A 24,662-nucleotide genomic window follows, 5' to 3' on the forward strand; every position below is an offset into this window, starting at 1 on the left:
AGCCTTGATTGTTCTTCCCTTCTACATTTGTAGTACACTGAGCGCTCTGATGATGTAAGCACATGTGTGAGACAATCCTGCAGCCCTTTAAAGTTATCCCTATGCCTGCTGCACAACTGTTGTAACGAGTGGAACTGAATGAACTCAAAGATCGTGTCGAGTGAACATAGCTCACCTGTCCATATAAATGATTTGTGGGAACTCCAGCTTCTTGTGTATCTTCTCAGGACGACCGAGCTGGGTGTTGAATTCAAATCTAGACAGTTCAAAAGTCAAGACCGGTGGTAACTTTTTGAACCATCTCTGCAAAACAAGAAAAAAGTATGAAGATTCATAAAACACGGGACGTGATGTTGAGACTGTCCATTGTGGCAATAGATGGTGTGCACCCAAATGAGATTTGCCGTGATGTTAAGAGTGGCATGGGAGATATGTTCCTAAGGGTGGGTCTAGATGTAAAATTTCAGGACACATCCTCATTAGTGTTCCTTTGAGTCGACGGGTGTTTCGGCCTTTAAACACTATACACCCTCATCAAAGGTGGCCAGCTACAGGGTGATCAAGCCTTAGCTTGTGTCCCACGCCCAATCATTAGGAGTAGCCTAGCTGTAAAATGGCTAATATCCCAAGGGACTATGCTAGGCAGGGGTGTCCTCTTCCCTGAGCCAAGCCTACAGCTGACCGCATACCTCATGGTAGTCTTAGCAAAGCATCAATACGATGGAAATCCTGTAGAAATGTTATTGTTAGTCTGTTGATGAAAGTGTTCACCTCACGGCCAGGTGTGACGCTGTGATCCGCATGCAGCGACTCAATCTCCTTCTCAATCATCGCTCCTTCTAGACATTCGTCCAGGTTGTTGAAGCCGTTGACTTGCAGGGGGTACTGGCCGAACTGCTCGATATTACACACCGTCTTACCTAAGCAGAGTCACACAGATGTGAATGACAGAGACCATAATTCATGTACTGTGACAAAAATCAAAACTCATACCCTCATGTCTTCTTTCTGTCACGAAGGTGCCGTAGAAAAGCTGGACCATGGGGTTTTGTTGTTTGTCCTCTACATTGCTGAAGGTCAAACATGACATTAGATTGATGTAATGCAGCAAACAAAGAGAGAAGAAGAATAGTCCCTGCATGTGGACGTGACAACTCACTTTTTGGCAGCCAGCTGAAATGCATCCTCTAGCCAGTCAAGCAGTTTGTGGGAAAACTCACTGACATCCTGAAATGAAGACATCAGAAAATATAAGATTGCATAAACTGTGTAGTTGTAGCAGTAAAGGATACAGTCAGGGTTAAAGCATTAATATAGTCACATGAGCTCATTTTTGACCTTGGAAATAAGAGTTTGACAAAAATGTTTTAACTTCAGATTCATTTTTCCAAAGGTTTCGACCTCATCTCTTCATGTAGCCAAGGAACTTGTCCTCAGAAATAAGCTATTAAGCTAAAATTACTGTGGTTACTATCTTCTAAATAAATAAAAATATACAGGTGAAGCAGACAGGTAGTGCCGCACAGTAGGAACGTCTGAACACTGAAATGTTCACAGTGACAGTGACGTGTTTGATCTGTTCATTTTAATTTAAATATTTGATGCGTTAAAAACAGGGTGAATGATCGACAGCTGTGATTAACTAACAATACAAGTCACTGTATTCCATTATAGTTACAGTTTAAACTGGCGTATTCAAAATACAGTTACTACTATAAGACTACTTTACTGCACCACGCAGGTTGCACTGTGCGGATGCAGTTGGCACAAATTTGCACTTTCCAAACAACAACAAATGAATCAGAATCAGAAATACTTTAATAATCCCAGAGGGAAATTGTTTTTGTGTTGTTTTATAACTCCAGCTATAAAAACAACACATTTAGCAACAACAATATTATACAGATAACATATATTTGTAAAAACTATGTAAAAAAAAAAGGACAATGGCGGAGTACGACATGAACGACCAGGAGGAGGAGGACAAAAATGCCCCTTTGGCACTGAAATACAGAGAACATGTTACCTGCACACCTGGTAAAGAAGGTCGCAACATCAAAGCGCAGTGCGAGCTTTGCTCATCATCAATGAAGCTGCTTTCAGCATCGAGACTCCACGTAAGATCGCTCTCTAAAGCAAGTGTTAACTAAAATCAGTGTCCAGCCTAAACACCCTCAACTCGACGATTTTAAAGTAAGCTGAAAGTGATCAAAAAGCATTCAGAATATATTTCTTTACTTCAGTAATCCAAGGGGAAACATTACAGATTACATTTTAGGGCATGTAATCAGTAATCTGTAGGGGAATACATTTAAAAAGTAACCCTCCCAACACACTACCGTGCAGACTCTGGCTGCAGGATGGCAGCACCTGTATCCAGGATATGTTGTTCAGTGAGAGGAAGTGGAGACGTGTTGTCAATCTTTATATATCTCATCTCATCTTCAGCCTCTTATCCAGGGTCGGGTCGCAGGGGCAGCAGCTTTAGCAGGGGACCCCAAACTTCCCTTTCCCGGGCCACATTAACCAGCTCTAACTGAGGGATCCTGAGGCGTTCCCAGGCCAGTGTGGAGATCTAATCTCTCCACCTGGTCCTGGGTCTTCCCCGAGGCCTCCTCCCACCTGGACGTGCCTGGAACACCTCCCTAGGGAGGCGCCCAGGGTTCATCCTTACCAGATGATCCTGAACCACCTCAACTGGCTCCTTTCAACACAAAGGAGCAGCGGCTCTACTCCGAGTTCCTCACGGATGGCTGAACTTCTCCCCCTCTCTCTAAGGGAGACTCCAGACCCCCTCCTGAGGAAACACATTTCGGCCGCTTGTACCCACGACCTTGTTCTTTGGGTCATGACCCAGCTTCCATGACCATAGGTGAGGGTAGGAACGAAGATTGATCTTTATATATATTTTTTTTTATATACCATAAAAAGATGCATAACGACTACAAAGAGACGCCAGACAACAAAAAACAAAGTCTGTGTGTTGCCCTATGTAGGAAGATGGCGGGCCCTTTAGTCTCATAATCCGCCCATGGTGCTGTTAAATATGTATTCTGGCTGGTGCTTCTATACTTTAAGCAGACCTCAAGTCAAGAGACCCAAAAGTATTGTACCTGTTGGGCCTCACTGGTCCTGAAGGCGTCTCGCAGTAGCTCCACCGCAGCAGAAGGATCCACAAACCTGCGAGTGGAGCCCACCATGAGGGCAAACAGACAGCGCAGCTCCTGCATGAAAGCTATGTTCCTCTTGTCCTGTTAACACAAGCTCAAATGAACTTGGATGGATGAAAACTTAAAAACAAATGTCCATCTCGTGAAAATGACAGTGGCAGAGAGGGCGTAGTTTACTCACTGAATGGCTCTTACACTTCTCCAGTATTCGCTCAGACAGACGGTAGTTGAGAACCAGCCTCCTGAACACGGGCAGGTGGAACAGCGACTGCAACGAGACAACACAACAAGCACCGTTAAAGCAGCCCTCCAGTGCCCTCCAAGCTCTGCAGTGGGAGATTATGTCTATTTTACAGTGATATGCTTCACCATGCACCACATTGGAGTCTTAATAGACTCAGGTTACAACAAAATGAGATATTTACTATAACTAAATAACGGGTTATTGACTTTAATGCAACATGTAGTTTGAGGTGCACTCATTAATTAACCTTGAATCCTAATATTTCATTAATTAGAAATTAAATACATAAATAAATGTGCACTTTGTATGTAGAAAATTATGATTATTAAAGCAGCTATGAAGAGTTTTTAACTGGTTATGAAACTGTTTCAATTGAATACAGACGCCTCTTTATGAACTACATAAGCAAATGAACGATTTCTATATGGTTATCAATAAAATAACACTAAATGCCTGTCCCCAGAGCTGAATCCCTGCTAAATCCAAACTACGGTTTACATCACACAGACCAGAAGAGTCTATGTTTCCGTTTTCCCAGGTAAAGTGGGGCAGTGGGAAGTGTGTTTGTCAGTTAAAGGAAGCAGAAACCTCGGTCTCTCATTGAACAGATTTCATAAACTAGTCCTAAATTGACCTATTTTGTCCTAGACAGGTATGTATTACATCCATTTTATTTATTTAAAACATTGCAAGAGTTGGGTTTACATCAATATATGAATTTAAAAGAAAGATTGGTTGGTTTGACCATCGTCATATTGCAGATATTAATCTTACATCTCCACAAATACAGTAGATGTATCATCACTACTGTGTGCATCCTGCAAACAGTAGTGTTTGAAAGAAAAACAGCATTCAAAACAAGTCGTGTGCATGCACTAAGACCTAGATCTCTACAACACGAGGGGTTGGTGCTCAAGGAACCGCACCACCTTTGTCCACAGGAGCCACCAAAGTCAACACAAAATGAGAGTTTCTTTTAGTTACTTTAAAAGAGCTGCGTGATTCTTCCCGTTGTTTCGATAGAGTCATAGTTATTTATCACATATTAGATGAAGTAGAGCTCTAGACGCTTCACCACTCAGCTCAGGTGGTTGCCACTTGATAATATTAATAACAATAATAATAAAAATGCTGTGAGCGGCACGGTGGTTTTGGTGGTAAGCACTGCACCTCACAGCAAGAGGGTTTCTGGTTCAAATCCCGACTGGGGCCCTTCTGTGTGGAGCATGTTGTCCCCGTGTCTGCGTGGGTTTTCTCCGGGTTCTCCGGTTTCCTCCCACAGTCCAAAGACGTGCAGGTGTTCGGTTCATTGATGACTCTAAATCACCCGTAGGTGTGAATGGTTGTCTGTCTCTGTTCGTCTCTATGTGTCCTGTGATAGACTGGCGTCCTGTCCAGGGTGGACCCCGCCTCACGCCCGATGTCAGCTGGGATCGGCTCCAGCGACCCCAATAGGGACAAGCGGTTGAAGATGAATGAATAATAATGCTTTATTTTTGGATAGGGACAGTGCACATTAATGAACATCGATAATTATATATCTCTGTAAACACGCCGGATTATAGCAAAGCTGCTAATTTGCATCCGTAGTCCCTAAAAAATAAATAAATAAATAGAAAATCCAAATAGAAGAGAAAGCAAATACATAGATAAGAAAAATAAAAAGTCAGAGTTACTAGATTATCTGAAGATATTATTCAAAATCTACTGCAAGGACTAATAAAACAAAATGTTTCCTTTACCTTCATGGATATTCAGCTACATCTCTTCTTGAACACACAGACCAGGCCGCTTTGTTATAAGCTATATCTGTTTTTGTTATGATAAACTAAGCGCATTAATACCAGTCAGTTAAGCGCCATGTGTGGTTGTAAATGGCGCTCCGGAGCACTTATGAATATCTCCATATACTATATTTCCATCTGAGTAGGAAATTCAATTACGGCTTATCTCGCCTTTACTGTAATTTATACCACAAAGGATAAGAGAGGGAATATGAGCTGGCAACTGAATCATGTGGTCACTCAGCCTCAATCTGATAGCGTAATTACGTTTTAAAGGGAGACTGCTTTATCAGGAGACGGGCTCTGCTGAATCTAAAACAATCACTTCAGTTGTAACAAACAGCATCGACACCAGCGGCAAAACAAACAAACAAAAGGGGATCATTTGAGCGCCATTTGTATTCAAACAACACTGCCTCATTTTCCCATTTCTACTCCCAGATAATAATGCCTGTCCTTCGGGGGGGTTGGACTTCTAAATCGATGTAGAGGCATATCTGAGTCAACAGAGACAAACAATCAGTGTCTGCTCGCTGTCCATTTCAGGCTTTATACTAGGAAGTCCGCTGCTCGCTCCATCATCACATCGCTCGCTATTTAATTATCCACGCAGCCGGCGCATCTCTACGAGGGGCTCCAGTTTCTGCCGAGCCACCTGATAGGTCTGCAGTCTGCAGGGGGACTTGTGATAGAATTAGCAGCTAAGAGAAATGCTGCTTGCTCTAATGTAGCAGAAATACGCCCACACCTTTGTCCTTTGTCCCTGTTGTTTCTCATAACTCTGTTTGGACGGTACAGAGCCGGTGAGAAGGTGAGATTAGAGGAAGATCTCTCTGTTTCTGCTGTCAGTTTAAAAACATGTCTGGTACTGAACTCACGGGGGATATCATTTTAAAGCAGGTGACCATGTGTATACGAATTTTAGAAGGGAAAAAAAGCATTATAACGAGAAAAAAATAAACATTTGCTAAGTGAAAACAAGGTGAGACACCAATAACTGAAGTTAGATATCTTAGAAGGGGAACGCCAGGTCTATAAATGTTTGTTTAGCCGAGAGAGATTGCTATTTTAAGTTTTGGCAGCGAAGGATTTGGAGCACTGTTAGAACAGGTGGACACTTTGGCACTATAGTTTGTTTGTGCTGGTCCGAATCAGTTGATGAGTTTGTAAACTTGGGCTGTTTTCCTCCTTGGTTCCTAGCAAAGCCAACCAAAATACATCACCACAAACCGCGGGAGAACGTTTACGCCGCTTATTAGTCAGATAAGTCTGGGGGGGTGGAAAGAAAGTAAATACAGGAAGAGAAAGAAAGGAAGAAAGAAAAGAAAGAAATACACTACTATGCAATTCTATGGCAAGCTACAACAACGACTACGATGTACGCTGCTACATTCTGCGTGATCTGCAGAGTCCCAGAACATGAAGATCACCTGGCTACAGGAGCCGTTTAGGTCAAACAGGCCGAGTACACCTGGTAGTTGGGACAGATCGAGGTTGGATCACATTCTGACCACAAAAGAACCGCTCCATGGTTTGTAAGTAACCGACTAAGACCACATCCTCAAAGGGTCTCTGCTCGGCCGTGTCAGTCCGCACCTCCTCATGCGAACCGCACCAAGGGGGAAAATGAACCCCAGTTCAATTTTACCGCACTAAAACGAGAAACGTGAAAACAACCTTAAAAAGAGCTTCGTGCACTTCACTGACGATTTGCTAGGTGTGCACTGTGCAGCCGTATTATGCATTATGTACCATAAATGTGAATATTTTTAACCAATGCCATACATTCACTGGTGTCCACAACACAGGACGCTTCTACTGTACCATTATCTACAGCGAGAAGGGAAAGGAAGGTGTGGTTCTGTATCCGTATGCATCCTCATTACTTTGATGTATCCAAATCACAGACTAATCCTCACCTGGATGACGGCACTGAACCAGCAGGTGTTGCCAACGTTGCGAATGCCCACGGGCCAATCGTCCTGACGGATCCACTCCGCAGGGCTGCACATCTCACTCTGGGCTTCACATCTCTTCCTCTTCATTCTCGCTGCATTCTCCTCTACACTGGCCTCCAGAGCCCTGCAGGACATCAGATTACCCGGGTGAGAGCATTGAACTGACGACTCCATTAAGCAGAGGCTGACTTAGTTAAGACTCCCTGTCGTGTGCAAAGGTTGAATAGTAAGACCTTTTTAATCTAAAGGTAAAATCCCACTCAAGTCTCTGTGGAAAACACAAGCTGTGTTGCAAGATTGAAGCTAATGCTGACTTCATAATGAAAATGTAAACATGTTGATGGTGCAGGTAAAGATCATCATGAACACCATCCTAGTTTAGTGTGTTATCATGCTATCATTTTATTTTCAGCTCAAAACACAAAGTGTTTGATGAGAACGTCAATGGTTTTGCAGGTGTTGGTCATAAAGTGTTGGAAAAATTAACATTTGACCGGAAATATCGAACTCATGATGGTGCAAAAAATAAAGACTTTGCTAAAGTCATTAGTATTCATCGTTTGGGAACCATTAATGATATCTCAGAGGATGAAGGTGGCACTGTATGAATAGTCAGAGCAAAAGTAGTTGACTAACTGACCAAATTTCCCTACATTACCAACCCTAAAGCCACTCTGCTGGTGTGTTTAAAACTAAATGTACTCACAATTTTTATGTGTTACAACCTATCGACTGCTAGGCTTCAGGTTGATTTATAGACATACAGCCAACATGAACCAGCAAGTCTTTCATATTTATTTCAGTTTAATTTTTACACTGGAAACTGTTGTTTAGTGTGTTTTCGTTCAGCTGTGGGCAGGTAGGTACCTTTCCTGACTTCAGAGCCACTATTTACATTTTCATACTTTTCTCTATGAAATATATATAATACGGTAAGTAAAAAAATCCAGAAGGATGGTATAAAAAGCCGGTTCTCTTGTACCTGTTAAATGCTCGCTCCTCTTCCTGGGCATTGTGGGACTCCTGCAGGCTGAGTTCGATGGCCGCCTGCAGTTCATCTTTGGGAAGCTCTGAAGGAACAGACAACAATCTGTCAACAACATCCCATAATTCTAGTTAAAGCAGTTTCATGTCCATTTTACCAAAGATTACATAGCTCATAAAATAATGAGTCTTTCATGCTGCTGAGTAATTCTACTCTTCTGCTTTAGAGGAAAGTCTGACCTTCAGATTTAAGAATCAGCTTTTCCATAACAGACACTGATGTTTGACGCTGAGTACGCTTTAAACATCGTCTGACGGCATCTGACACCGCTTAAGATGCTTAAAGGAGGGGGGGTGCTCAAACATATTTCTGAAGACAGTGGTGTGGTGGTTAACACTGTCGCCTCACAGCAAGAGGGTTCCTGGTTTGAATCCCGGCTGGGGCCCTTCTGTGTGGAGTTTGCATGTTGTCCCCGTGTCTGCGTGGGTTTTCTCCGGGTTCTCCGGTTTCCTCCCACAGTCCAAAGACGTGCAGGTGTTCGGTTCATTGATGACTCTAAATCACCCGTAGGTGTGAATGGTTGTCTGTCTCTGTTCGTCTCTATGTGTCCTGTGATAGACTGGCGTCCTGTCCAGGGTGTACCCCGCCTCACGCCCGATGTCAGCTGGGATCGGCTCCAGCCCCCCGCGAACCCGACGGGGACAAGCGGTTGAAGATGAATGAATGAATGAATCAGAAATTCACGGCCACTTTGAGTAGACGGTATGGAGTCGTTACCACGGCTGCCTGTGCAGATAGGTTAGTAATGTCTAGACACACAAATCAGATCTGTGTACTTACTTATAAAGTAGTTTGTTTGACCCACACTGAGACCTAAACGTTTCTGCAGACCTCCAGTGTTCAACTTCTGATCTTGCTTCAGTGATGTAGACGGGTACGGGTGGTTTCAGCTTGTTTTTCAGTTACTCATAATCATAACTTTCTATAGGCACTGTACTTGAATACTGAGATGTACATCTCTTGTTTCTAGTGGTGCGACACTTTCATTACTAACATACTAACAATTCAAAATGAATGTGGTCATTATTGATCCTATGCCGGGCGTGTTATCTCTGCTGCAAACCTTGTGTCAGCTCATCTGTTTTATGTGATTTGACACTAAAGTGAAAGTAGTCAGAATCTTGTGCGTGCTTGAGTTCGCCCCCGTTGTACCTTTCTGGCCCTCCCAGGCCTCTGTAGAGGCCCCTGACTCCTGTAGTTCTCCAGGATCCTGAACCTCTGCGGACTGGGTTGTCAGCAGTCCAACGGCATGTCCGACGTCACCCTGACTGGCCTTAAAGAGAGAGAGAGAGAGAGGGCAAGGAAAAGAGAAAGGCAGATTATTCTGAATAGTATTAGTGTCTGCAATACAATACACTACAAGAACAACAAAACAAAATATAGCTGAGTATTTAAAAACAATATAAACATGTGCTCACATACAGTTGATTTATTAAGGGAACGCAGAAAAATCCCCCTCCGGTGTTTGAAAGCAGCAGCTGACAAACATTTCTAATTTTGTACAGCGCTCCGAGAGCACACGCCCCTCCCCACCCGTGAGCTCCTGCTGTTCCTCTGTCTGCCCCTGGTACAACAGGTTGGACGATGCCTGCACCGCAGTCAGCCAGACTGTTTATTGTACTGTTTGTCTTTTATCACTTTTATGAGCTTCCTATTAACTCAAGCTCCTAGGGATGTTTTCATTTGCGGTTGTGTTTCAAAACATAAGCAGTGTGCCGGAGTGGAAACTAGGCGCCCCCGGGGGAGCTTTTAATGTAATCAAAGAGTGTTCCTTTAACATTAATTACACAAGAACAGCAAGTGCTATGTTTTTTAGCCAACTAGCAGCACGGCTCCGGGGATGGATTACCGTGACATTTTGTGCAGGCGTTCACGATCTCCACAGGATGGATGGTGATAGCACTTTCACGCTCATAACACAACGAACCTGACGGATCTCAGTCACCAAACACCCTTTTCTCTGACAGCATCCTCTGGGTATGTTTACATTCAAAGGTATGATATGTGCAGGGCTCGACATTAACACCCGCCCATCCACCGAATAAATTTCAGCCATGGCGGGGAACACAGTTGCTTCTGCTCGCCACTTTGGCTGGTTGAATTTAACCGTAGTCTTCTCAAAGGTCCCCTGAATTAATAAACTGTTGGCAAAGTGATACAATGACACTACAACTCCCATGAGCACTCGTGACGGACGACACTTCAGTATTGGATGGACAAAAAAAACAAAACAGTTAAGTTGAGAAACACAGTTAAAACTAGAGTAGATGCAGACGTGATTAGCAACGACAAATGTAGGCAGGTAGAGAGTGTCTAACGTATGACGCCGTGAGGAAAACAAAGTACTGTGCAGATGGAGTTTTCTTACGGCGGAGGAAAAGCAAAAGGGGTTTCGTTTGTGATTTTAATACAAACTTCAAATGTGAATCTGTAAAAGAACAAAGTTTCAGTAATTCATCTAATATACCGGGGAGAAATGTCATGATGGTCTGATGTTTTGAGATGCGTTTGTACGTGTTTGCTGCTCAGATATCCTGTTTATAGAGTCATTACTAAGGCTTTTAATTAAAAATATTTGAATACTCTATGTTTGATGAATTGTTTGTATTTGAATTGCATTAGACTTCAGTGTTTATTGTTGTTAGTAGGTACAGGGGCTAGATGATCACTGATTAGTGTCCAACTGCAACTAAACTAAACTGTAAATGGATGGTAATCTAAATCTATCAGTAATCTTAAATCATACAGTAGGAATTAAATAAAATCTATCAAAAATGCTGTATTGAATTGTATTGAATTGCCTTTAGTGTCATTGTACCAGTACAACAAAATTTACAGTACAATCCCTTAAAGTGCAGAAATAATTTCACACTAAAAGCATCAAAAAGAAAAGGCTAGACCTTTAAAAAGACACATTTAAAACAACGAGCTCACACACACACACATGCACACACACGTACATGCACACACACACACACCGTAGCAGCTTAAGGAGACAAAACAAAAAACAGTTGACTGCAGAGACTCTGAGCAAAGATCATCATGTACCATCAAAGGTAAAGGTGTTTGCAGTGTTTAGCACTGTTTTAGCTTTTGGATAAAATCTGTTCTTAAGTCTGTTAGTCCGAGCATTCAGAGACCTGAAACGTTTGTTGTTGGGGCGGCTGTGGCTTGGTGGAAGAGTGGGTCGTCCTCTGATCGAGAGATTGGTGGTTCGATCCCCATCTTCCCCCGGTCCACATGTCGAAGTGTCCTTGAGCAAGACACTGAACCCCAAATTGCTCCCCGTGCTGCGCATGGGTGTGTGAATGTGGTGTGAATGGTTAGATCAAATTAGATGGTCTGTAGATGTCCACTGCCATCAGTGTGAATGTCTGTGTGAACGGGTGAATGTGACAAACACTGTGAAGCGCCTTGAGTAGTCAGATGACTAGAAAGGCGCTATACAAGTACAAGTCCATTTACCATTTATAAAATACGATTACAGTGGTGCGGCTTCAGAAAAAATCGTGATTTTGTCCGTGATCCTGGTCCTTAATGCTGCCATAAGTCTGTCGATGGCGGCCCCCCGTCAAAAAAGACACTTGCCATCGGGCCTCTCAACTTTTCTGGGGGAAGTCTTATTACTGTGCTTTCACTATCTATAAAATCCCAAAGGTGGGATGATGTCACACTTGCTTTATTTAAGGTCATTTACTGAGTGCATTGTGGGAAAATAAGCTCACGGTAAGATCGCTTATCACACCAGGGATCCTACAAGCTGATGGTGTCTTACGTTCAGGGCTCTGTAGAGAATCTGCGGGTCCTGGATGCCAGTGACCTCCCTCAGCTGGTTGATCAGGATTTCACTCTGCTGAGGAAAAAGGATCGGAAACGGAAAACAGTCATCAGTCGAGCTTAAGATCCTCCATGCAGCGCTGCAGGTAACATAGTTTGGGTTAGTGATGGACCGCGATTTGATCCCCCTTTGGGCTGATATATACTGTTTTGACCTATTTTCCTTCCACTGTATGTATCAAAACAAGCCAATATAAGCCGTCTTTCACCCTCGTGATAACCAGCACATGTCCCAGTTTGGCTCATGAGAGGCCCACTTGAAGTCCACCTTCTCCCACATACTGGTGCCAATGGAGGATATGTGTGTGTGGGCCTCACTTTGAGCCTGTGACCCAGTGAGCAGACACTCATTGTGTGTGTGCATACATATATATATATCGTATATATATATATATATATATCTATATGTAGCTGGAGACAAATGTTCAAATGCCAACCTATATGAGGTCAGCTGGGTCAAGACAATGGCTTATGATTCAGTAGCTTCAATAAGCAGCGTTAAAGAAATAGCTGGACATTTTGGAATTTGTATATTAATATCACTATAATACTGATTTTCTCTCACATCTGTGAAACATATACAAGGACCAATCCATCCAGGAAGATTCTGATTTCAGCCCAGAAATAGTCTATTACTGTCCATAACATAAAATACCTTTGATATACTATCTTATTATATACTTCAGTCTTTCTGTGAAGCTAAGCTAACATGCTGTTGTGATAGCTTCATATTTACGGCACCGACAAATGTGCATTTTCCAAATAGGTGAACTATTCCTTTAATGCAGCTTGTTGAGGATTTGAACACAGTTGAACTGTGAACGGGTCACCTTGTGTTTGACATCTGTATCCTTGGCGGGGTTGACGTGTCATCACAGGACAAACTCGTTTTAAAGCCCACTGTTTCCTTCAGACTGAACTAACGAGATGTGCTGACCTCAGCAAACAAACAAGCCAACAACATCTCAGCATCCACGTTTAGACATTCGCAAACAAAAAAATCTCAAAGGCCGTCACGTGTTTGGACGTCATGGACAGGAAGCACTAAAAACACACAAGTCTGCCGCTGAGTGAGGCACTATATAAAGCCTGCTACCCCAACAGCAGGTGGACCCGTCTCTCTCTCCCTCTCTCTCAGGGGGCCAAGAGCAGGCGGACCAGACTTATATGGAGTCCAGGGGCTATCTGAGACCCTCTTGGTTAGCCTCTATTTTAGGTTCCTGACATGGATAGCACAGGCTTCTGTTTATCATTCCACTCACCATGCCACCAGACCTCTCTCTCTCTCTCTCTCTCTTTCTCAAACACACACACACACACACACACACACCTCCCATGTCAATATCAAATAGAAAACACAGGCAAACACACCAGAATGTACTGTCAAATGCATGTACACTTTGATTTTTTAGTACAAAATATTAGAGGCTTGGCTCAATGCACCGTCTACTGCGTTAGTTCATTAGAGAGGCGTATTGGTAAAGCAATGGATGGCAACAGATGATTCAAGTGTAAACGCTCCTAACACTATAATAATAATAATAATAATAATAATAATAATAATAATAATAATAATAATGTGGTTAACTCTTTAATTGTTGAAGAAATCAGATATTTCATAGTCTGCGTCTGTAAGCTATTTAACATATTAAGAACTATTCTACATATTGTTCAAATATTCTACATCTTTTAAACACATTTCCCTTTTATTTGATTTTAAATAAAGGTGTTAGAGAAGTTTGAGGTGAATTATAAGGCTAAAGCTATTTAATGGAATATGGTACTGAAGACTTGCAGTGTAGAAATATGTTTAATTAATTGGTTTATGTAGGCGTATATATCTATGTTTATTCAATCGTGTTTATTCAATCGTGCAATACTGTTTGGATCTGTTCTAAGATTCAATTTTTTCACTTTCATTTTGATTTAGTTTTATTTTAGTCTGTGCTTATATTTTCTGTCTGTACATTTGTACATTTATTAGCTTAAATTTTAATGTAACCTGTTTAAAATTCTATTTTCTGACACTGTTTAGTTAAAGACATATTTTTATTGTAACCAGGGAGATACTTGTGCAACCAGGGAGATACTTGTGCAAAGTAAGAATTTCACTGTGCAGTGTGACGTCTGTCTTAACTGAACATATGACAATAAACATCTTCAATCTTATATTTATGTAAACGTGGATATTTGTAAGTAATTATGCATATTTTTTAAACCAAATGCAAGTGATTAAGCGAGCAAATATACACTTAGTTAGTTATTTTTTTAGATAAGCATTCACAAATATGTTTTAACTGCTAATCAGAATCAGAAATACTTTAATAATCCCATTTATTTCATTGTTTAAAATGAAATAAATGAAAGAATATTAATGTTATTTATTAGTTATTAGTTGTTTAGTGTATTTCATGTGTGCCGAATTCAAAAGTCCTGTTTAAAAATGATGATAACGTTGAAGTTTTGTTCTTTTTTACTTATTTAAACTTTAAAATTGTGTTTTTTTAGCAGAGGTCTGGGGTTCACGCGACAGGGGGGTTAGTGTTAACGTTAGTTCCTCGTGCATACCGACACAAACACGTCACTTGTTACGTTAATAACGGCTCCGTTATCCTCTCACCGAGTCCGTTGGGTTCTCTCCATTGTCGGTCTGTTCACCTCTCATTGCAGATAACATGAAAACGTGAATTTCTTCCTGTTTTTACCGAAAGTTTTCAGCCCCGAGTCCCGAAGTCACAGCAACTCCATCTGTCATTCACCGAGGACGACCGGCCAGCTGTGCGCGCTCCCCCACCAGGACAAGCGCGTGAACGACGAGGCTCGCACACGTCAACGTGCGCGCTCTGTCACTGTGGAGGACTGAACGTGACTCAAGTCTCAATAAATAAATAAATATATAAATAAATAAATAAATGAATAAATAAATAAATGAATAAATAAATAAATGCATGAATAAAGGTATAAATAAATAAATAAATAAATAAATAAATAAATAAATAAATAAATAAATAAATGCATGAATAAAGGTATAAATAAATAAATAAATAAAGGTATAAATAAATAAATATATGAATAAATAAATAAATAAATGCATGAATGTAGGTATAAATAAGTAAATAAATAAATAAGTAAATAAATAAATAAAGGTATAAATAAAGGTATAAATAAATAAATAAATAAGTAAATAAATAAATGCATGAATAAATAAATAAATGCATGAATAAAGGTATAAATAAATAAAGGTATAAATAAATAAATATATGAATAAATAAATAAATGCATGAATAAAGGTATAAACAAATAAATAAATAAATATATGAATAAATAAATAAATGCATGAATAAAGGTATAAATAAATAAATAAATATATGAATAAATAAATAAATGCATGAATAAAGGTATAAATAATTAAATAAATAAATAAATATATGAATAAATAAATAAATGCATGAATAAAGGTATAAATAAATAAATAAATAAATGTATGAATAAATAAATAAATGCATGAATAAAGGTATAAATAAATAAATAAATAAATGTATGAATAAATATATGAATAAATGAATAAATGCATGAATAAAGGTATAAATAAATAAATAAATAAATGTATGAATAAATAAATAAATGCATGAATAAAGGTATAAATAAATAAATGTATGAATAAATAAATAAATAAATGCATGAATAAATGTATAAATGATATCATATAATATAAATAAATCAATGTATAAAAAATACAGGAATAAATACATAAATGCATGAATAAATAAATAAATACAGGAATACATCAATAAATGCATAAATAGATACACAAGTAATTGTATAAACAAATAAATAAAAAAATTGAATAATAAATAAATAAATAAATGCATGAATAAATAAATAAATACAGGAATACATTAATAAATGCATAAATAGATACACAAGTAATTGTATAAACAAATAAATAAAAAAATTGAATAATAAATAAATAAATAAATATATAAAAATAAAACTAATATAGGAATAAAAACATGAATGCATGAATACATAATAAAATAATGAATGTATACAAAATATAAAGGATAAATACATAACTGCATCAATTAATAATTAAATAAATAAATGTATGAATAAATAAATACAGGAATAAATGTATAAATAAATTAATAAATACATGTGAATAAATGTATATACATTGAAGCTCAGTTTGCATCATGACCTCCTGTATTTGCTGTGTTCAGCTGGGTTAAAAACACCTTTACATGAAGGAGAGCTCCTCTGTAATGTAGAATACACAAACCTTCAGGGACTCATCATTATGTGTATCACCTTACCTGGGTGGGCAGTGGAAAATCAATACCAGTGCAACCAAAATGTCTGCACTACCCTGTTCACTGTTCATCCCGTACACCGGCTACCGCTCCTCTTGAAACTGTGGATATGTTTGTGTTAACAGAGCGTAGGTTTTGATGGGACACCTGGATAACGCCTATCATCTGGAAGGCAGGATGTCTGTCATTTGGCTGATGCTGATGTTCTCAGGTAAGCTTCTCTGTTCGGCTACAGACAGGACACGACACTCGCCTTTCCTACATATGTGCAGGGTTCTGTTGCATACATTTCTCCTTTGTGAAATTCTACTGTGAAGTTTTCACATTGTTCAAAAGTTGATTGCTTTTTGGAGTGTGACAGTTCTGACTCATTGCTTATTTGAGTTACAGTCAGCAACCACTCTTTCTTCAAACCGTACTGTGAAATGTCATGTGACGCATGCGCATGTAATAATGAATGCAATGGAGGGTAAAGTAGAACTATTTTAACCTCCTGGTCACTAGCTGTCATAAAGCACCGGGTTTAAAACTAAAGCTATAAAAAGACATTTAATGTGTTTTGCCTTTAGCACCTCTGACTGATTAGAGAATAAACTTAATTCTGTGGTGGTTAGCACTGTCGCCTCACAGTGAGAGGGTTTTCTGGTTAGCATCCCGGCTGGGGCCCTTCTGTGTGGAGTTTGCATGTTGTCCCCGTGTCTGCGTGGGTTTCCTCCGGGTTCTCCGGTTTCCTCCCACAGTCCAAAGACGTGCAGGTGTTGGGTTCATTGATGACTCTAAATCACCCGTAGGTGTGAATGGTTGTCTGTCTCTGTTCGTCTCTATGTGTCCTGTGATAGACTGGCGTCCTGTCCAGGGTGGACCTCGCCTCACACCGGATGTCAGCTGGGATCAGCTCCAGCCCCCCGCGACTCCGATAGAGACAAGCGGTTGAAGATGAATGAATTAATTGTCAACGTAAAAATACGATAGGCTCATCGATACACCCTACATTAACCATGAGCCTCAAGTGTTTTCGTGTGTAAATTAATAACCATGCTCCCCGTGCTGCGCATGAGTGTGTTAATGTGGTGTGAATGGTTAGATTAGATGGTGTGTAGATGTCCACTGCCATCAGTGTGAATGTCTGTGTGAACGGGTGAATGTGACAAACGCTGAAAGTGCCTTGAGCAGTCAGAAGACTAGAAAGTTGCCACACGGTAAACTTGCAGCCTATGGGGCCCGCAGAGGATTGGGGGGCCCATAGCCGCGCTCGGCCCTGTTGATAATGTAGCTTTGACTTCCAGCTCATCTGACTGAATGTGTGCCGGAGAAGCCGAAGAGATCAGCGCTGAACCAGCTGACCAGGACCCTCCTCAGGAAATACGACTGCGGGGTTCGACCTGTTCACAACTGGACCAGTTCTACCACGATCTACATCGACCTCATACTGCAGTCTGTGCTTGATGTGGTAAATTAACTTTGCAAAACTGCTAAAATTCAGCTTTTTTTAACTCACAGGTTAGAAAAAGACTGCACAGTAGCCGTAATATAAAACAAAAGTATTATTTTTAGTAGCATTATTAATATAAAAGTATCATTTAGACTTTCTACTTCTAACAGGACGGAAAGACCCAGAGCATAACTACAAGTATCTGGTACAGGCAGGTGGGTGAACCTTTACAACCATTAACCAACATTAACTCTCTCTTCTCAGTGAATGGGAATCATGTACAAGTGGTTTTGATTGGAATGCACATTATTATTAATAACAAAGGTAGTTAAGTTGAATTTTTGGTTTAAATGTTTGCGTAAATATTTGCCTTTCAATTTAAATATATCATTTTACTGCATACGTTCTCTTCTACTTTCAGATCTGGACGGATGAGTTCCTGGTTTGGGACCCAGAGGAGTTCGATGGCATCAACGAGATCTCACTGTCATCTGATGCCATCTGGATACCTGATGTTATCATTAGTGAATTGTAAGAAATTACTTAAAAGATCCCTTTAAAACATTTAAGTGTTGGTCTACAGCGTCCTACAGAGAGGTATGAAAAAATCAACTCACAGAGATCGCGTTCATATCCTTGTCTGTGCTTCTGTCTTATGTTTTTGTGATTGGTGTTGCAACTTCCCCAAGGGGACAATTAAAGTCTGATTCAAGTGTAAGTCCAGCAAAATGGACCCCATGGTCTATTTTCGGCATGAAAATACATCTAATAAACCATGGAGACTGTTGTTTTTGTTAAGCAACCATGTATAGAGATCGCCTGAAAGACGCTGAACGCATCGAAAACGGCATTTTTTAACCAGTAATATTGCTCATTATAACACCAAACCTCTGCAGGAGCATGATTAGGGTGCCTACACATAAAATGAAGAACCAACAACATAGTTAGAGAACCTGGAGTTTATTAAAAAAGACTGTTTAACAAGTCTGTGCTTTACCAGTAGGTCATGTTGACAGGTCGTCCGTACAAGTTGATTACTGAATGCACTGGAGTTCAGTTCAAGGAGGAAAGTTTTGGCATATTTAAAACTCCATGGAAATGCATTATCACTGTGCTGTTTGTGACGATGTCAATCAAGAGGTGACACGGGAATGAAAGGAGTTGCATATGTAAGTTTCAAAATAATAATCCTACGAGAGGAGCTGGTAGTTGGGCAGATGGTAAGTCTTTTAAAACAGTCTTTTTAAATAAACTCCAGGTTCTCTAACTATGCTGCTGGTGCTTTCTTTTATGTGAAGGGACCCTTATCATGCTTCTGCAGAGGTTTGGTGTTATTTTGAGAAATGTTAGTAATTAAAAAATGCTGTTTTGGGTGCGTTCAGCGCACTGCCCCAAGCTAATCAGTGTTAGCCCTTTAGGGTTGTTACCGTCTCTCCGGGTATTCTTTATACATGGTTGATCAACAAAAAAAACTGTCTCCATGGCTTATTTGATGTAATTTAATGTCGAAAAAGACCGTGGGATCCATTTTTGCCGGACTTCCACTTTAAATCTGACATTGAATGACCACTTTTGATAAAAGTGTAAGCGTTCGTTGCACTTGGACCACTAAATTCTGTCCTGTTGTCCATGTCTCCCCTCTCCCTCCTATGCGTTCCAAGTGTTGACGAGGGGAAGTCCCTAACGATCCCCTATGTGTACGTCAACTCCTCTGGCTCAGTGAAAAATTACCGGCCTATGCAGGTGGTCCTGGCCTGCAGCCTGGAGATGTACGCCTTTCCATTCGACAAGCAGAACTGCAGCCTCACCTTCCGCAGCTGGCTTCACTCAGGTGCGTTCGCTGCGTGCCATGGGACGGTGGTCTGTAATCTCAGGGAATTCACACCTGCGGTACCTATGAAGAGTTATAGGTTGATTTGGGTGCAACTGCCTAATCTTAGAACCCCCCAAACCTTATGGGTGGACAACACACCCCTAACTTGCCAGCTGTTTCTAAAGCTTTCAACAGTCGTCTATAGTTTGTTTGCTCTGGTCCAAATCTGTTTTGAATGGATTGAGGTTGGATCAAGTTCTGATCACAAAACAACCATAGTCAAGTGTATGTTTGATGGGAGACGAGTCTGGAACTTGTTCTGCATCCGAGTGCGATTGCTGCGTTCACACCAGTTAGAATAAACCGCGCCAAGGGGGTAAAAGTTCCAGGGTAGGATTCAACAGATCTAAACGAGGCAGGTGTGAAAACACCCTCATCAAGAGACCACCAGGAGCATCCTAGTAAGACTTAAGATCTCTGCTAGTTCACCACAAAGACAGGCTCCCCCATAGGAGACAAAGGTCACGGCTGCTTTTTTCATTAGCGATTACTCAGCCAATTACTTTCCCAATTAATTGCCTAATCATTTTGTCTATAAAATGTCGACCACACTCCTAAAGCCCAAGGTGACTTTGCCTGACCAACAGTCAAACCCAAAAGTTATTCAATTTATTATCAAGTTAAACAAAGGAAATCAGGAAGAATATAGATTTTAAAGGCTGGTTCTAGGGATAAGTATCCTAGTATTTCTGCTTAACAAATGTGTTAAATGTACAATTATCTTTGATAATACCATTGAAGTCTCAGGTCACATCCCTTGATAAGATGTGTTAGAAAACGGAAAATGCCAATAAATTAACCTTGAGTTGAGATTATCTTGTCAGTAGCTTCCAAAGAAAGGTAATAGACAGGATACACAATTTCTAATTCACTTTGCTTGCATGTCTTTAGATGATATAAATTTAACCTGGAGGCAAAAGTGATGAGTTGATTAAAAGGAAAGTGGGATATTTACAGCTTTCCTTCCTTTCCCCTCTTGCAGTGAAGGAAATAGACCTGGCGTTGTGGAGGAGCGCAGAGGCCATCGCTAATGATAAGAGGGAGTTCATGAATGACGGAGAATGGGAACTGTTGTCCATTCCTTCCAGCTACTGGCAAATCCACCAAGACAACACTGACTATGCCCACATCCAGTTCAATGTATGTGCCTTTCATCCTCTCAGTCACATTAATACACACGTTGAAAGAGTAAAGATTGGGACATAAAGTCAGATTATTTGAACATAATCCGTGTATTACTGATATCTTAAAGTGCAGTATCGTGCAACAGCTCTGTGACGAGTGCCAGAAGCTGCTCTGTGATGGCAGTGATTGCTTATCGATGGTGAGTTTTAAACTGCAAACCCCTCTGTGGGTTAGCCCCCCCTCCGCGCTGTGTGGTGGAATTGTAAAGTGTAAAGCAATTGGCCGCGACCTTCATGGATCGGGCTAGTGAGCTAATGCCAAATGATGAGACGGAGGCCGTTTCTGGCAAGTAAAGAGACGGATAGAGAGCGAGGCTGATAGACAGGGGAGGGTGAGCAACCATAATGAGACTGTCTCAGTGGCTGCCTGATCAATGGACGTCTTGTTAGTGGTGAGGAAAATGGCCCCACAGCCCACTGCAGGTGGAGCGCGGGGAGGGCTGCTATTTATTCAGCACAAAGAGCGAAAAGGCTTTTTGGTAATGGAGCATTTCATGACTCAATGGGATACGGTTACTTTGTGGCAGTTTTGTTGCTAAATGTACGTCACATGAAAACGGTTTCTGATGGAAAATGCTCCTGTTCTTTTCCAGCTCTGAGGAAATGACTCGAGAGAAAGATCTGTATGACAGCTGCGTCAAAATCTGCACAAATAAAAGCAAAACTATCTGCAAGGCTAGACGGCACTAGAGGGAGCGTGTGGTTGAATAAATGATATCATTTCTGATCGTGTCCTTCACATCTCAGCGTCTCCATCCTCATCTTTCATTCAGGTGTTGATCCGCCGGCGCCCCCTGCTGTATGTGGTGGGTCTCCTCATCCCCAGCATCTTCCTCATGCTTGTAGATGTGACGAGCTTCTACCTGCCTCTTAACAGCGGCACACGCATTGTCTTTAAAACCAGCGTACTGCTGGGCTACACTGTCTTCAGAGTGAATCTGACAGACGAGCTGCCCGCCACTGCAGTCAGAACTCCACTCATAGGTGGGTTTTTGATGGTTTTTCTTTGTTGTTAAGATCATTTCACTACATGTATTGTTACCATTCTATCCATTTTTATTTGTTTTAGCCCCAATTATTTCGTCTTATGTCAGTCCTGACCTTGATTGTGTCTGTTAAACTAAATGGACAATACATCTTGGCCTTGTATTGCAACCAGAAAGGCCATTGTTCTCACATAACACCTATCAAAATCCTGCACAGAGCATGCTCGTGTTACCATCCCGGCCTGCTTATAATATATACTATATATATAATATCGGTTATCAATAAGGCCTTACTGGTTGTCGGTCCATAAACTATCTTGTAGCCAGTGTTGTAGCTTTTCTGTTTTCACTCCCACCTCCATCCAGGTGTGTTCTTCGCGGTGTGCATGGCCATGCTGATGCTCAGCTTGATTAAGTCGATTCTGGTGGTGAAGCTGCTCCACCACAGTGAGAAGGAGGTCAGGCAAATGTCAGTGTCTGCCTGCCTGCTGGACAAGTACGGCTCGGCCGGCCAAGGCTTTACAGAGAGCGTTTTTACCTCCATTAAGACCCTCGACATCAACCCGTCCGGAGGTAAGCCCCAAGCTCAGAGATCGAGGTTTTCCAAAGGTCCTGCTGACAGGTGGTGCTACAGGGTGTTCTTGCTTTATGTTTCAACAAATCAAAAGGTCTGTTTACTAAAAAAATGGTGTTCATTGGAGTCAAGGGTGAAAACAACACTATAAGCTCTATTTGGCTCTGTGGTAATCTCTAAAAATTCAAAACACTTTGGATGCGACGGATGTTCTGGTATTGGTTACACAAAGGCCTTTTGACTAATGCATGGGAAACATGCATGGGCTCAAACAGTCTGTAACAAAGAGTTTGTAAGTGTTTTGAAAGTGTCACAATACTAATGTTAGGAATACTAATAAATTATCCTGACCACATTTATTTAGGGAATTGCATAAATCTATATTTTGTTCACATTTCAAAGCAGATTCCTTGATCTTCTCATAGATTATGAGCTCGAGACTTCCCTGGAGGAGGATCTGCTGTCCCTGAATGAGATCCAGGATGCTCCATCTGGGCTGGAGTGGCTTCTCCAGGAGCTGGTTTCCCTCCACCTGGCTTTGTCCCAGGAGGACAGCGAGTCTTCGGCTCAGGCTGAATGGCTGGCCCTCTGCTCGAAGCTCGACCGCTTCCTGTTCCGCTTTTACCTCGTGGTTCTGGCCGCGTATGCCGGTACGCTGCTGATGCTCTGGGCCAGTTGGAGCTTCGCCTGACCACACGATCAGAGACTTGATGATTTTATAATACTTAAACTGAAAGAACGTGTTGCTTATGTTATGTTTACCAGATTTACAGAGATGAATTGAGGATTCAGGATAGGAAAAAATATAAAATATACTGAAAAAAGTGTTCATATTTATTTAGAAATGATTAAATAAAATATTAATATTAAATAGAATAGGACACACTTTATATTGTGTGCCAATGTTGTTACGCAATCCTTTTAAAAAATATACTATTACAACTTTGCCATTGTTTTTTATCGCGATTAAAAAAAGTAAAGTAATTGGTGAGATCTGGGAAATAATAATAATAAAAAAATTTATGGGCGCCTATCATGACACTTAAGGTCACCTGTTACAAAAAAAACCCACAGGGGTAACAGGGTAATGCTCACACAACGTCAGAAACACAAGCATGAAGTTCAGATCGAGCTCTTAAATCATCTATGCCTCATATGTTTGTCAGTGTTATTCCTTCATATTCATAAAAGTCTTTAAGTTGGCCTTTATATTAAGTCTATTACTCTTCTGATTCTCTAATGCCTTAAAGCTCACATATTTGTAGGAGCATTTTGAAGTGTTGCGTTAGAAAAGATGAATGAAAACGGCAGAATTCGATAAAAACTTCCTCAGTTGCGCGAACATTTGTATGCTCCCTTGAGGTGGTTTGTGTCTTTGTCTGAAAAAGAGTTGACGCGCTAAATGGAAACGACTTTGCTGATTAAGCTCTGACATAGCGAACATTTAACACACATAGGTGGTCAGCTGTTCCCACTGTCGTAGTCTCCGGATATTATAATACGAGCTGACATGAAAGAACAATTCAAACTGGCCAAACTGAACCGAATCCCTGAAGACCTCTCTCCATTGTTCTCTCATAGATGGGTCAAGATGACTTGTTCTGTTTCCAGTTAGCAACCTCTACTTCTACTTCTACTTCTTCTCTACTTGTGGATTAAAGCCATGACCAAACTAAGCTATAGCTGAGTTTATTTGTTCCAAACCAGTTGATGGAAAAACATCTAATTTGCATGCTTTTTTTGGTCGCCTTTCAAAAGTTTGCTGTGATGATTGCTGGGAATGTCTCTACAACACCCCAACTTCTTCCTCCTAAGCTTATGTATATTTCTGTATCTGATGCTGTATCCAAAGAGCTGGAGGATTAGATCTCTCAGGAGCATCCTCCAAAATCCTCCATTTCCCGCCAAATCTAACTGTGTAACAACTTTCAATAAATGGTCAACCTTTGATGCAAGTGTCTGATTGAAATTATTTTATTTTGGAGTGCACACCGTGTAGCGTTTGAAGTGATTGATTACTTTAAATCAACGTCTTTATTCATAAATCCTCATTGGTGCACAATTGCCTCTGCCAACAATCTCTCTATCTGTATTTACATAGGATGGGTAAGCTCTATGGAGGCTTCCATGTCCTTCCGGTCTGTAAAAAACTATGAACTGTCAAGAGGGACATAAAGCACTATGTGGTACCAGTAAAGCTAATCGCATTTTTGCTCAGAGCCAGCGTGACTGTGGAAGACTCGAGTAAATACTGACCGGGCA

At 40.8% G+C, this 24,662-nt stretch overlaps 2 protein-coding genes across 6 annotated transcripts in view; one reads left to right on the plus strand and one right to left on the minus strand.

Annotated features, from left to right (window-relative positions):
* Window positions 1-14,825, minus strand: part of usp28 (ubiquitin specific peptidase 28) — a 29,692-nt gene extending 14,867 nt beyond the window's left edge. For 3 of the 5 annotated variants that reach the window (XM_083926989.1, XM_083926991.1, XM_083926990.1), the window contains exons 1-11: window positions 14,659-14,825; window positions 11,977-12,054; window positions 9,354-9,474; window positions 8,139-8,226; window positions 7,118-7,280; window positions 3,352-3,438; window positions 3,114-3,251; window positions 1,160-1,227; window positions 994-1,070; window positions 772-920; window positions 176-303 (exon numbers count right to left, since the gene is read on the minus strand). In XM_083926989.1, the coding sequence (XP_083783115.1) occupies window positions 176-303; window positions 772-920; window positions 994-1,070; window positions 1,160-1,227; window positions 3,114-3,251; window positions 3,352-3,438; window positions 7,118-7,280; window positions 8,139-8,226; window positions 9,354-9,474; window positions 11,977-12,054; window positions 14,659-14,715 (1,154 nt within the window). In that variant the 5' untranslated portion in view covers window positions 14,716-14,825. The remainder of the gene's footprint in view (window positions 1-175; window positions 304-771; window positions 921-993; window positions 1,071-1,159; window positions 1,228-3,113; window positions 3,252-3,351; window positions 3,439-7,117; window positions 7,281-8,138; window positions 8,227-9,353; window positions 9,475-11,976; window positions 12,055-14,658) is intronic. The other 2 variants (XM_083926988.1, XM_083926987.1) reach the window with 2 other exon arrangements.
* A 1,703-nt stretch (window positions 14,826-16,528) lies between these two features.
* htr3b (5-hydroxytryptamine (serotonin) receptor 3B) lies at window positions 16,529-23,091 on the plus strand (the record flags this gene model as incomplete). Its single annotated transcript, XM_083926993.1, has 9 exons — window positions 16,529-16,562; window positions 17,638-17,801; window positions 17,954-17,998; window positions 18,205-18,314; window positions 19,445-19,614; window positions 20,639-20,796; window positions 21,614-21,824; window positions 22,193-22,399; window positions 22,826-23,091. The coding sequence occupies 9 exons, from the start codon at window positions 16,529-16,531 to the stop codon at window positions 23,089-23,091; spliced, it is 1,365 nt and encodes a 454-aa protein (XP_083783119.1).
* Window positions 23,092-24,662: the final 1,571 nt, after the last annotated feature.

Source organism: Echiichthys vipera (genome assembly GCF_963691815.1).
Source record: "Echiichthys vipera genome assembly, chromosome: 14".
In the NCBI taxonomy this organism is placed as follows: Eukaryota; Metazoa; Chordata; class Actinopteri; order Perciformes; family Trachinidae; genus Echiichthys; species Echiichthys vipera.